This window comes from Talpa occidentalis, unplaced genomic scaffold, assembly GCF_014898055.3.
Source record: "Talpa occidentalis isolate TD23 unplaced genomic scaffold, MPIMG_talOcc4v2.1 talOcc4.9, whole genome shotgun sequence".
NCBI lineage: Eukaryota > Metazoa > Chordata > Mammalia > Eulipotyphla > Talpidae > Talpa > Talpa occidentalis.
The window spans coordinates 2,204,580-2,217,048 of NW_023605305.1; the positions used below are offsets into that span (position 1 = coordinate 2,204,580).

The 12,469-nt window shown below is 61.6% G+C and overlaps 1 protein-coding gene across 1 annotated transcript in view; it reads right to left on the bottom strand.

Moving 5' to 3' along the window:
- NPHP4 (nephrocystin 4) overlaps nucleotides 1-12,469 on the bottom strand; it is a 70,033-nt gene that overhangs the window by 51,642 nt on the left and 5,922 nt on the right. The window contains 5 exon segments of the mRNA XM_037499231.2: nucleotides 1,619-1,755; nucleotides 2,572-2,727; nucleotides 3,386-3,450; nucleotides 4,171-4,343; nucleotides 10,378-10,530. Coding sequence (XP_037355128.2) covers nucleotides 1,619-1,755; nucleotides 2,572-2,727; nucleotides 3,386-3,450; nucleotides 4,171-4,343; nucleotides 10,378-10,530 — 684 coding nt within the window.

Below are 12,469 nucleotides of genomic sequence, written 5' to 3' on the forward strand. Positions count from 1 at the left end.
GGGTCTGCCCAAGTGCGCGCTGGGTGAAAGCGTCTCCTCTTGACAGAGCCGCGCAGGCTGCCCACAGCCGGCCAGACACCCTCGCGCTGTTGTTGTTTATTAAGTTATGTGATCACTGCACAGTGATCCCTGAATTTTCAAGTTTCCTCCATCACCCATGAATCAATCTGAACGGACCCAAGTGCAGCTGTTATTAGCCGCTGGGTAATGAAAATAAGACGGCGGAGATAAGTGAGTGTCTGTCAGCGGGGGAGGAACAAGAATTCAAAGATAATAAAGCACGTAATAAAGTGCTTTTTATGGGAACGTATAAAACGCAACAGCGATACTCTCACAGCGCCGCTGCCTCGCTGAGCAGGAAGAGCACAGCGCGGCGCCCCGGAAGCCAGGCCGCGGCTCGGGCCCGCTCTGCCCGGCGCCTGCCCCGCACCAGCCGCGGCACGTGGGGCTGCACTTTCGAGGATGGGAAAAGAACAAAAAAGTTCATCTCATTCACTCACTCAGGTGTGCGTTGGGGGGGGTGTGAGTGTGGCGTGTGTATATTTGAGTGTGTTATGTGTATATGTATATCTGAGTGTGTTGCATGTGTATCTGAGTGTTGTGCAAGTGTATTTGAATATGTTGAATGTGTCTGAGTGTGTTGTGTGTGTATTTGAGTGTGTTGTGTGTCTGAGTGTGTGTTATTAGAGTGTGGTGTGTGAGTGCACTTTTGAATGTGGTGCATGTGTGCTTTACTGTGTTGTATGTGTTGTGCGTGTATTTGAGTGTGTTGTATTTGTGTGTGTATTTGAGTGTGTTGTGTGTGAGTGTATTTAAGTGTGTTGTGTGTGTGAGTGTGTGTGTGTGTGTGTGAGATGAATAATTCGCCGACTTCCCAGACCATGAGGATCGGCACCAGCTGATTCAATCATTGGCTTTCACAACAAGTAAATATTGAAGACCTACTACGTGCTGGCACCGGTTTATGCCCCTTGGAGGGGGGGGTGGTGACTTGAGCCCCTGGTGTGGTACTCAGGGGCCCGGCGGTGAGCCAGGGAGGGACAATGAACGACCAGGAGACCAGGTGCCCACAGAGGGATCACACCTGGAGAAAGGAAGGTGAGGCCTAGACCACGAGCCTGGTGGTGGCAAGTGGCCAGCTGGGCGGCCAGGTCTGCAGGGCACCTGAAGCCACCCCAGAGGAAGTCACAGCTGCAGTTTGAGGACGGGGTCACGACCCCCAAGGGGCGGCCTCCAGGCACAGGTGGGGATCGGGGGGACAGGAAGGAGCTCGCCCAGAAGCAGAGCCAGCGTCAGGCCAGGGCCCCCGCAGCGAGCTCCTAGGGACAAGGGGACAGCGGCTTCCAGGCAGCCCCTGGGGATGAGCCAAGCATCCTCACGATGTTATTTGTAAACGTGGATTCTCTGACAGACTTCCCCACGCTCCCTTGGGGAGTTAACTTACTTTTCCACAAGGCGTGTTTTTAACACGTCAGAACCGCTGCTGGTTGTATCTCGGGGACAGCCCCTCTGCCACTGTCACACTGGGAGCACAGGCTGGGGCGTCCCTCCACCACACCAAAGGGGGAGACGGGACGGCGTCCCCAGCGCTGGGACCCAGCCCGAGACCCCAGAGTACCTCCCGGAGGTGGTCGCTGGCGAGGAGTCCCAGCAGCTCCTCCTCAAACTTCTCCAGGGAGGGGTAGAGCGTGAAGGATAAGGCGTCCACGTGCCCCGTGACGGGCTTCTGCAGGCGAGGCTTGCGGAGGGCGTCCCCTGGAATGAGAGGACGGGTCGTGGGAGGCGGCAGTGGGGCCACCGCAGGACAAAGCAGGGCAGTCAGAGGCACAACAGTGACTGTCCCCTGCAGCCCAGACGCCCCCTCCCCCGGGACACACTTTAGAACTTGGTGGTTCAGTGAGGGCGGATCCCAGGATGCTGACGGCCATGCCTGGTGGGCCTCCCCTGGCCACCTGCCGCCCCCTGACCAGAGCACTCAGCACGGCGCCCCCAACACACTGGTTTCCATCGAACCACTGGGGACATGGCAGCGGCTCGCCCGTCCGGAGAGGGGGCCGTTCCTGCACACGCCCACACAGGGGTGCCACAGACCGGGCTGAGGGAAGCCGCCCAGGGCTGCCCCCACTCACACCAGACGGCAAGAACCATCACGTTCACGGGACAGAAGCAGAGGGGCCAGGGCCAAGACGGCTGAGTTTTGGTTTGGGTGATGATGAGAACGTTCTGGAATGCACGTGGAGCTCCAGAGGCGGGCGTGCCTGTTGCTACCAAAGCCCACGGGGCAGGCGTTTAGAGCCATCTCTGTTCTGCTCAACCACATTGGGGAGCAGCGCCAAGCATGGCCCTGGCGGGAAGCACAGTGACGGGGGCCTGCTGGCAGCGGTCATCAGGTCCAAGCTGCTCCCCAGAAGGCCGGCGGCGGCCCTGCTCCAGGTTGGACTGGACAAGACACTCATGTGTCCTCACCTCCCGCCCCCAGGCTGATCTGGGGCACAGCAAGGCCCTGCCCCACTGTCCCGGGGGGCCCGTGCCTGGAGGTCGGCGGCATGAGCATGCAGGTGAGAGGCCCACCTGTGTCCCCGGAAGCGGGCAGGAAGCCGGGGGTGAGCTGCAGGCCAGACACCAGCAGGTTCTCGGGCAGCAGGTGGAGGGCGGGCTCCAGCGCCGGGTGTGGCTTCAGGCTGTACTGCAGGCGGCAGCCCTCCACGAGCTGCATGTGCTTGCTCTCTGCGAAGGAGACCCGGGGGCAATGGACCAGAGGCGCCTGTGCCAAAGCACCGACCCGCCAAGGATGTAGGAAGGAACCCACTAGCAGGACGCGCGCTTTTCTGGGGAGAAGGGAACGGCTCTGCCAGCTCAGCCACGAAGTGGAAAGTCCATCTTGATGACTCCCCGGAAAAGCCGCAGCAAGAAGCACTGGTTTTCGGGGGGCTAGAGGACACCCCACACACACCTGCCTCCTGCATCTCAGTGTTCACACCCCTCCAGCCCGGGGAGCAGGCAGTCCCTGGGCAGCAGCCTCAAGACAGCCCCGTGGTGGGGGGAGGGTGCGTTCTGCGGTGACAGCCGGCACTCAGGTTCCCTGTGGGGGCCAGTGGCCAGCAAGGAGGCCCCACGTCCCCCAGCAGCGGAACTGGGATCCAGGGAAGGAGGCCGCCAGCCTCGCCCCACCCATCTGAGCCTCTCAGGCCGTGGCTCCAAGCCTTGGAACTACATCATCATGAACCACGTCAACAGCCCAGGGCAGGTTTTGCCCAAATCTATGAAATAAAAGCACTAAAGCTGGGAAAGGTTTTCTCTGAGATGCCAAGACCAGGCTAAAAGCGGCTGATGAGGACAGGGGCGGGGTGGAGGGGGGGTGGAAACGTGGACCCGAGATGCTTACGTTCCACGGGGTCCTGGAGAAGCGGGTGCAGCAAGGCCCTGGGGGTGCCATGGTACAGCCTCAGCCTGCAAGACAAGGCCCACAATGCCACGTCAGCCACGGCTCTGGCGTGGGGCACCGGATGCCAGGACACTACTACAAGGAGGGGGAAGGTCACACCCCCTGCCCGAGCCCCCTGCACTCATGGCCCCGGCCTCTAGCAGCCCACCCCATGGGACCTGGTCCCAACGCCAGGGCCCCAACACCCCGAGGGGCCAAGGCCAAGTCAGAAAGGCCCCGGGTGTGTATCCAGAGCCACTGTGGGGGGGCTGCCCCCCAGGGGATGTTGGGCAAGCTCCAAAGGCATGTGGGGCTATCACACTGAGAGGGACAGAGCCCAGGGCACTGCCAGCCCCATGGAAGGTGCCCCAGGGACCGCTGACCCCAAGGAACGTGAGCCCCCACAGGCCGAGGGCCCCCCCGCGCTCAGCCATTGGTCTGTCCGGCTCATGGACACACGCCCATGCCCCGCACGGGCCCCCACCCTGCCGCGTCATAACACCCCAGCCTGGCACATGCTCCATCCTCCTGCGCCCCAGTGTAAGCCCCAGGCCCGCCCACCCAGCTATAGCCCAGCACCGCAGCCGAGGCGCAGACTCCGTCCACCCAGACACCTCAAGCTGCTGATGCCGAGCCAGGCCCCGCAGGCGCTGGCGTGAGCGGGGACAGCAAGGGGACAGACCACGGGCCGGCCTGTCTCAGGAGAACGCGCGGGAGAGGCGCCAACCCACAGGGGCAGCCAGTACCATTTGTCCTGGGAAGCTGAGGTGGGAGACGCGGGCTCAGCGCTGAAGAGCCGGAGAATGCCGAACCCACACGACAAGGGCTGCAGGGTCCCGTCCCGCTTCTTGCCTCGGGCGACCACTTCCACCACAGCCACGATGTTCGGGTGGTTCAGGGACGTGTGAAAATACAGGGGCTGCGGGCAGAGAGAGAGGGGGCGGCTCAGGCCCGCGAGGGGACGGTGGGACGCGCCAATCTGCAGGAGGACGCCGCGGGGGCCGCCCCGTCCAGCCCCACCCATGTCTTCCCGTCACATGCCCCTCGGAGACCCTCCGGGGAGGGGAGAGGGCAGGGCGCCCTCGGGTTGGCAGCCGGGGTCCTGCTTTCACCCCAGTGCCCAACACCCAGGCACAGCCGCTGCTTCTGCTCCAGACTCCCCCCGCACCCGAGATGCCGGAGGGCTCCAGGGCCCTCCGGAGGAGGAGAGGCAGAGGTGCTGAGCCCGCCCAGCCAGCGGGACCCCCCTGAGCCCGCTGGAGGCCCAAGTCCCTGGAGCCACAGGTGTCACTGAGCCCCGTGACCTCCCACGCCAGCCCGGGAGGGGCCGCTGAGCTTGTCCAAGCTAACAGGCTCCCTTGAGTTCTCGGCGCCGTGAATCATCCCCAGCTCAGAACAAAACTAGCGCTGGTTATGGTGACCACCACCTGGAGGCCACTTTAGGACAAGCACTTGGGGAGTAAAGGCGCGCGGGACTGCTCCAATCGCTCTCCAAAGGGTTCCCCCATGTGCTGCCTCCGCCCCCACCCCGTGCCCCCATCTCACCGGGGCCACCCGGGAGGACAGGCCACCCAGCAGGGCGAGGGCGCCCGCTCCCCGGGGGGACAAGCCACCTCCCTCGCTGCTGTTGCTTTTTGATGTCACTAAATGGAAAGCGGCTGCTTCAACCTGAAAGCAGCAAACGCGGACGCGGAAGACCGGCTGGGGCACCGACCGCATCTGGTCCCCAGAGTCCGGCGTGATGCCAAGCTGTGGCTCGGGGCTCAGGCGGGCCTCTGACACCCGACATCCATGCGGGGGGGGGGGGACAAGGCCGGGTGTAGGGTGCCAGCCGAGCTCCAGGCCCCCCGCCAGGGCGGGGAGAGGTGAGGCAGGCCTGGCTGAGCCGCTGCTGCGAAGCTGCAGGTGGAGCAGCCCCCCAGGAACGAGCCCTTCCCATGGTGTCACCCAGAAAGCGTTTACTGTAATCACAGACTGTCAGCCCGGGATAACAGAGAGACACATTAAAACATCAGCCATGCGATATAAATCGTTATTCTATTATCCTTTATTGCAAAATGATGAAATAATGACCACTTACAGCTGACAGGTGGTTGGACCAGGAGAGAATTATGCTTCTGTTTCCGAGACTCAAGAAGCGTTTTCAAAAACCCCGCTGTAAAGCCGAGTTTGTCACCGACGCACCTTTTTTATTTATGCCTGCGCCCGGGGGCGCCCTCAGCGCGTTTCCTCCCGGCAGTAAAGCAGACATTTTAGTAGCAATCGCCCCCTGGCTGAGGGTCACCTTGAAACTGCTATGAAGGCGGAGGGACCGGCTGCCAGGGGCAGGCCCCAAGTGCCCACTGACCGGGTAGCCACTGTCTCACCCTTTCTTTTGCCACCAAAAAGGATCGCTCCAAAAGTGACGCCCACAGCCCAGAGCCATCCTTCTGGCCTCCGACCCCACTGCAACCGGGGTGGGGCGCTGGGGTGCAGTGGTTGTCCCGAGTCATGACCGTGCTCTTTCCCGAAGCCACACCAACCCCAGGGAGGGGACAGCACCACCCTTGGGACGGCTAAGGCATCCTTAGCAGAAGCAGGGGACGGGGTGGGGGCTGCAGGTGCAGAGGGAGGCCTGTGCCCCAGGCCACGGCCTGGCGCCCGGCTCCAGGGGCCCCGGCCGCTGCCGCCTTTTCCGCTGCACTCTGCTGAGCAGAGCCGCGAGCCAGCCCTTCAGACTAAAGGACATTTAATTAACGCCACAATCCACGACGAGAGGAGCCTCCTATACATCAGCCGAAACCGCATGATTAAAAGTTCGAGTCAAGCCCATCACATTACCGGCAGGAGAAGGCACTCGAGACGGAGCAGGGGGGCTCTCTTTCACCCCACATCACATCTCACGCCTCCACATTTGACGAGTTTCCTCCCCGACAGGATAAACAGATTAATAAATCATTGAAATGCTCCTGTCTTAATGCCTTCATCTTCAAAAACACAGACACCATTTTGCCTCAGGCCCTAGTCTCCATTTTTCACCAGCGATGACAGAATCGAAATTGGGCCTCTGGTGATGTGCCTGGACGGGGAGGCTACAGCCCACATTCCCCTCACCCACCGCTCCCCGCCTGCCCTGAGCGGCACCCATGGGCAGCGAGGAAATTAAGGCAGCACTTCCAGAAGTGCTGTTTGAGACAAACCTTTAAGAGAACATTTTAGGGAGTCAAAGGGCTCCCGAATAATCCGTGCAGCTTCCACCCGCCAGCTCACCCCAGGTGAGGTTCAGGCAGTCTCCTGGGGAGACCGAGCACCCCAAACCCAAGAATGCTGCTAAGCAAGCTCTCCTCCGGGAAAGCCAACATCTGGAACCCCAAAATCATCACCCCCCATCCAGGGCAGGGCCCCAATCACCCACAGTGGAACAGCACAAGGCTGGTGGGAAGTGCCGGGCCCAGGTGCGGCAATGAGGTGCCGGCAGAGGCCCTGTCGCTGAACGGCCCAGCCAGCACCCAAGGCCCAGCCAGCACCCAAGGCCCAGGACCCAGCGGCCCAGGCAGCTCCTCAACTTTCCGAGAAGGGCAAGCCCGGCCCCCTAACCGCCCCCCCACCCCAGGCTGAGGCCCCCACGAGCAGTGACAAACACTCACAATAGAGGGTTGGCCTCATGGTCCCCATCAGCAGGAGATGACCCTCAGGGCAGAGGTCACCTAGACACTACTCTCACTCCGCTTCTGCCCAGCACCCCCAGGAGTGGGCTGTGGAGCCCAAGAGGGAGGGACATGCCGAGGACGGTGGCGGGAGCAGCCCTGGGCCAGTGGGACACTGTGGCACAACTCCCCGGAGTGAAGGGGCTTCCCCAGGCCACGTGTGTCCCCCGGTAGGGCCGAGCGGCCAAGCGGCGGTGCACAGTCAAGAGCCAGGGACTGGGACGGGCTTCCGGAATGTCCCCGGGATGAGACGGGATCCAGACAGCCCCACCTGCCTGACAGGGGCGACTCTGCTGCAGAACGTCTGGTCAGGGGAGGGGCCCCGGGAGTCTCGACGGGGCAGCCGCTGTGCCGGGGCCCGTGAGCCAGGCGAGGGGGCCAGGGGTCGCGTGGCCGGCCAGCGCGTCTGTGTCCAGGTGCTCCACGGGGACTGCTGCCCGATCACCCTCGTCACATGCAGCAGCAGGACAGACGAGGCTGTCGCGGGGCGGCTGAGCGTGGTGAGTTAAGGAGAGGTCATCGGGGAGAACACGTCCACCTCAGAGAGAGAACGCGGCCTGCACGGTGCCTTGAGCTCCCCGATTACCTTATAAAGCTGCTTTCAAGAGGCTGAATGAATTGTTAACCACCTCAGCGGAAGGGGAGGACGCGTCCTCTCCACCCAGGGTCTGGGAGGGGAGCAGGGCTGGCTGTGCAAGGCGGCGGGGGGCGCTGCTGAGCCCAGTGGGGACGGGAGCCGGGAACTCGCCACCACACAGCTCACAATTCAGGTTCAAGGAGACTGCACTCTGCAGAGCCGCCTCCGGACACTGAGGGGGACAGCTGTCGCGGGCTGAGCACCCCTGGCAGCCCAGTGCGCCCTGGACAAGCATCTGGGTTTAAGCCCACACCCAGGCCCACAGCCCCGCAGACTTGAGCACTGCAGCCTCAAGCCGGTCACCCCAGTCCACTGCTGATGGGCAAACCAAGAGGACACTGGAATCGGGAAAGATCTCCGCCAATTTCCAGAATCACTCCCGAAGCATTCTTTCGCTCAGTGTCTGTGTCTGCTTCAGGCGCACATGGGGAAGGGAGCACTTTAGTGCACCAAACTTGCACAAAACCCATTTTCCTGTGGCCTGGGGGGGAGGAAACGTGAGGCCGTGCGGGTACAGGAAAAGCTGCTCTCTGCCCACCCGACAGGCTCATTCCTGGAGCAGCGCTGGCCTCTGCTGCCGGCTGCGGGCATAGCAGCCAGAGAGGAGCAGACACGGCGTGGGAGTCGCCACCCACCCCACTCTGCCGGTTGCACCCTCTGCTTCAGCAGCCCAGAAACTCAGGGGACTGTGCAGAACGTCTGGTCAGGGGAGGGGTGTCCTCAGCAGACACGCGAGGAGGGTAGCAGAGGCTCAGACTAGGTGACAGACTTCAGTCCCCGCCTTGATGTGAGCGTGGAACTGGGAGTGCCCTGCACCCACCCTCCCCAGGGCGCCCACGCCCGCCCCTGGCTGGCAAGCCAGGCACAGCTTCCCCCAGTGCATGGCAGCAAGGACAGGATTGTCAGACCCAGGCAGCCATCGACTTGGGGCACATGTGACCTCAGGGACTGCTCCCTCCACTACACCTCCTCTGTGCTGCAAGGGCCACAATAACCGCACCAGTCCTGATGGCCCAGGCCTCCCCACACGTGACCCGCAGCCAGAGCCCTGTGGGGTCCAGGCACCCCAGATGGAAAGCTCAACTTGGGGGAAGACACGACGGTGGGGCTTGTTCTGGGAGCCCCGTAACCACAGAGCACCCAGGGCTGGTTTCAGAGCACAATCCCCTCTGCCACAATCCGCAAACCTCCCAAAATGGGGAACACAGGCCCCCTGAACTAGGGGCTGCGAGGAGCCAGGGCCACTGTGGCCAACACACCGTCTGTGCGTCCACCCTCCGGCCGCGGCCTCAGGAGTCACTCTTGGAGGAGGGACATGACAGACGCCCTCCCAGAGGAGGGACACGGAGGTGGCTGTGTCCCGTCGCCTCATAGCTACTGTCTGAACGGTCACAGCTCCGGCTCCTGGGGCCTGCGGAAAAGAGCTAATGGCAGCCCTGGCTGGACACGCCCAAGGCAGCAGAGGCGGGACTGGGCCACCTCTCCCTAGCATGTCTCGTGGCGGGCATGCGGCTATCTGCTGAGGTGAGGCTGGATGGTACAGTCAGGAGCCCGCAGGGAACAATGCTGGTCCCAGCACGAGGCTGATCTGGGGACGCGGCTGGCCAAGAGGCCCCGGGGTCATGTGCAGCGGCCACCTAGCATCAGGCGCACTGCTGTGGCCGTCACGGGCTGCCCTGCCGGGGCAGCGCACTCTGGCTCAGGTGACAGCGACGTGACAGAGCTCCCCGGGCCCTGGCCCCAGGACGGCTCAGCAGAGGGGACCTTCAGGATGTGGCCACTCATGGAGCAGAGGCCAAGGACGGCAGAGCCACTGCCTCACTTCTCAGAACAGACACCACAGCACCAATGTCCTGGGGCCTGACCCTGCAGAGAGCAAACCCGCACCAGACGCCCCCTGAGCCCTGGACCCACGCACAGGGAGCCCACCCAGCCCTGCGCTCCACCAGCCCGGTGCTGTGTTCCCAGGCCAGTCTCACCCACTGAAACCACTGCAGGGAGCCCATCCATCCCCCACCTGCGCCCACTGTGCCCTCCCCCCACCTCCCCAGTCCTGGCCCCGCCCCCATGTTGCATCCCCTCTCTCCCCCCCACCCCACCTCCCTCAAGCAGGCCTCCCTGAGCTCAGGAACAGCAGCACTGATCTCCTGAGAACTTAGCACAACTTGGAATTCCTTGGTCTAAGACCGATGGAGGGCGTGGCCCCAGCGGCCCTGGCTGCAGGTGAGACCACACCACCTCGCTCACCATCACCGCCACACCCAGCTGGCATGAACATGTGCCTGTGGCCTTGGTGCTGCTGAACCAAGAGGGAAATGCCCCCTTTGGGGTGGCCACAACACTGATACGTGAGCACAGTCATGCCATTGACCAGGCTGGCAGCGGGGGTGGTGCAGCCGTCCAGGCTGGGGACAGAGGCCAGCCACCCTCTACCTGTGTAAGGTCCTGCCACCCTCTACCTGTGCAAGTCTCTCACCTGAAAATCTCAGACCAGCCTGGCGAGGCCTGGGTCTGCGGCTCAGCCGTGCTCCTGGGGTTGAGATGTACTGGTGTGTCCCCAGGCCAGCGCACCCCGTGGCCCGGCCCACACACCCACTGCCCCCAGAGCAGCCCGCATGGTCATCGCCCACCTCATTGAAGACAATCCTGGTCGGCTGCCGGGAGAGCTGCTCAGTGGGCCGCACTGCAGTCTGCCAGGTCCTCCCGAAGAAGTGTCGGTAGGTGACATCAAAGAGAGACACACGCAGCTGGCACCCCACCTCCGACAGCACCTCCAGCACTCCCTGGGGGACAGAAGAGACCAGTCCTGAAGGGTCAGGGGCCACCCCGCAGTGCAGGGTCCATTCTGGTAGATGTGGCCACTAGGCCTCCATCGCTTGTTCAGGTGTCAGCTTCCTTTCAGGGAACTACCTCTCCTATGGCCGTGTCTAAGTGGAGCTCTGGGGTCAAGTGCTCGGCCATCTCCTTGTCAACCAGAGCCCTGCAGGGCCCAGATCAGATTCGCCCGGAGCCAACAAGACACAAGAGGCCAGCGCCGCAGACACAGATGCACCAGACACCATGGAAGCCAAGAGAGAAAAGTGTGGGTGACATTACAGGAGATCCTGGATCAAGCCATACCTGAAGCTTAAGCTAACTATGGACTTGTCGGCTGTGCGAGTTAGTAAATCACCTGTAGCTTACACCCTTTGGAGTTTTCTTTTTTAATCATTTGCAACTGAATAAATCCTTCCCCATAATAACCACAAACTCTAAATCCTCAACTTACCAGAATTATTCTGGGGTGATATTAGCAAAGAAAAGCAGACTCTGAGGACTGAGAAGTGGACCGTGAGGACTGGCTGCAAAAACAGAGCAGCCAGAATCTGCACAGACGGGGCCTCCACCTGCAGCGAGCTGCTGCCTCGGCGCTCCCGTTGCCAGCCCTGTCGGTCCCCAGGACCAGGCCGCGGCTTTTCTTTCATCCATTCACTTAACAGACGTTAATGAGGCCTCTCTCCTGTCCCAGGCGCCAGAGACACACCAGGGAACAGGGGCTCCCGTGAGGAAAATCAAACACGAGGAGACGGGGGACCCCTGTATCAGGAGGCCAGGAAGGTGCTTTGGCAAAGACATGTGGGGGCTGAACCCCAGGGAGTGCGTGGCCAGAGGGAGCAGCAGAACCAGGCCTGCTGGGCGGCACCTGGTGCAGGGCAGGGGAGGCCCCACGTTGCCGGGTTTTGCGCTAATCTCCATGCGGAAGGCCAGTGCCTGCTTCCCTGTGAGGACCTGCCTGGCCGGGGTCAGGGCCACGAAGCGTCCCTGCCCCCTCTGCTCTCTGACTCGCTCTCACATTGGTATCATTGCTTCCCTCACTATTTTACACAACTCAACCGTGACATCAACTGCGTCTGGAGTTCTCTTTGGGGGAAGCTGTTCAGTGGTGAATTCCATTTCTTTGGTGAAGATAAGGCTATTTGGGGCTTTCCCATCTCCGGGCACTTGGGGTAAGCTGCGCTTTCCAGGAGAGGGTCCGTCTCTTACCCAGCTGCCAAGAAAGATGAAACGGGGGCCTCTGGGACAAAACGGACGGACCGTGAGGTCATTATGTTGAGTGACATGCATCAAAAAACTGAAAGACAGATTTCAGCCGGTGTTGCTCACCTGCAAACTATAAATACCCAAAAGACAATGACATGCAAACAACCAAAGAAATAACAATTTGAGCTCAGCAAAGAGAAGATGGAGGTTACCGGGAGGAGGGCAGGGTGGGGTGGAGGAGGGAGGCGGGTGGCAGAGGGCCCGGGTGGTCAGTGGAGAGGAAAACAGCTACGTAAGTAAATAAATGGGGAGGGGGAGGAATAAATCTGTCCATTTCGTGTTCATCACCAGCGATCCCCAGCACCCTGGTCCTCTCCAGCACCCAAGGGAGCCTGTCCCCTTCCCGCCCGGGAGCCTGTCCGCTCTCATGGCTCAGTCTTGACGGGGTGATCGAGCTCACGAACCCTGTGAGAGAACGAGTTTCTAGCTTTGCTGATTTTCTTTATTCACCCTTTGCTCAGTCCTGCGTGTGGTTACTACTCCCCCCACTCACTCTGGTTTCTCTGGTTCTTTCTATCTGGATTCTCGAGGACGCAGCAGAGGTGACTGACTTTGGCCTCGGTGAGGCCGTGCGAAGCCGTGCGTCCCCCCAACGGACAGCACCGGCTGCATCCCACAAGTACTGATGCTTTTGCTTTACTC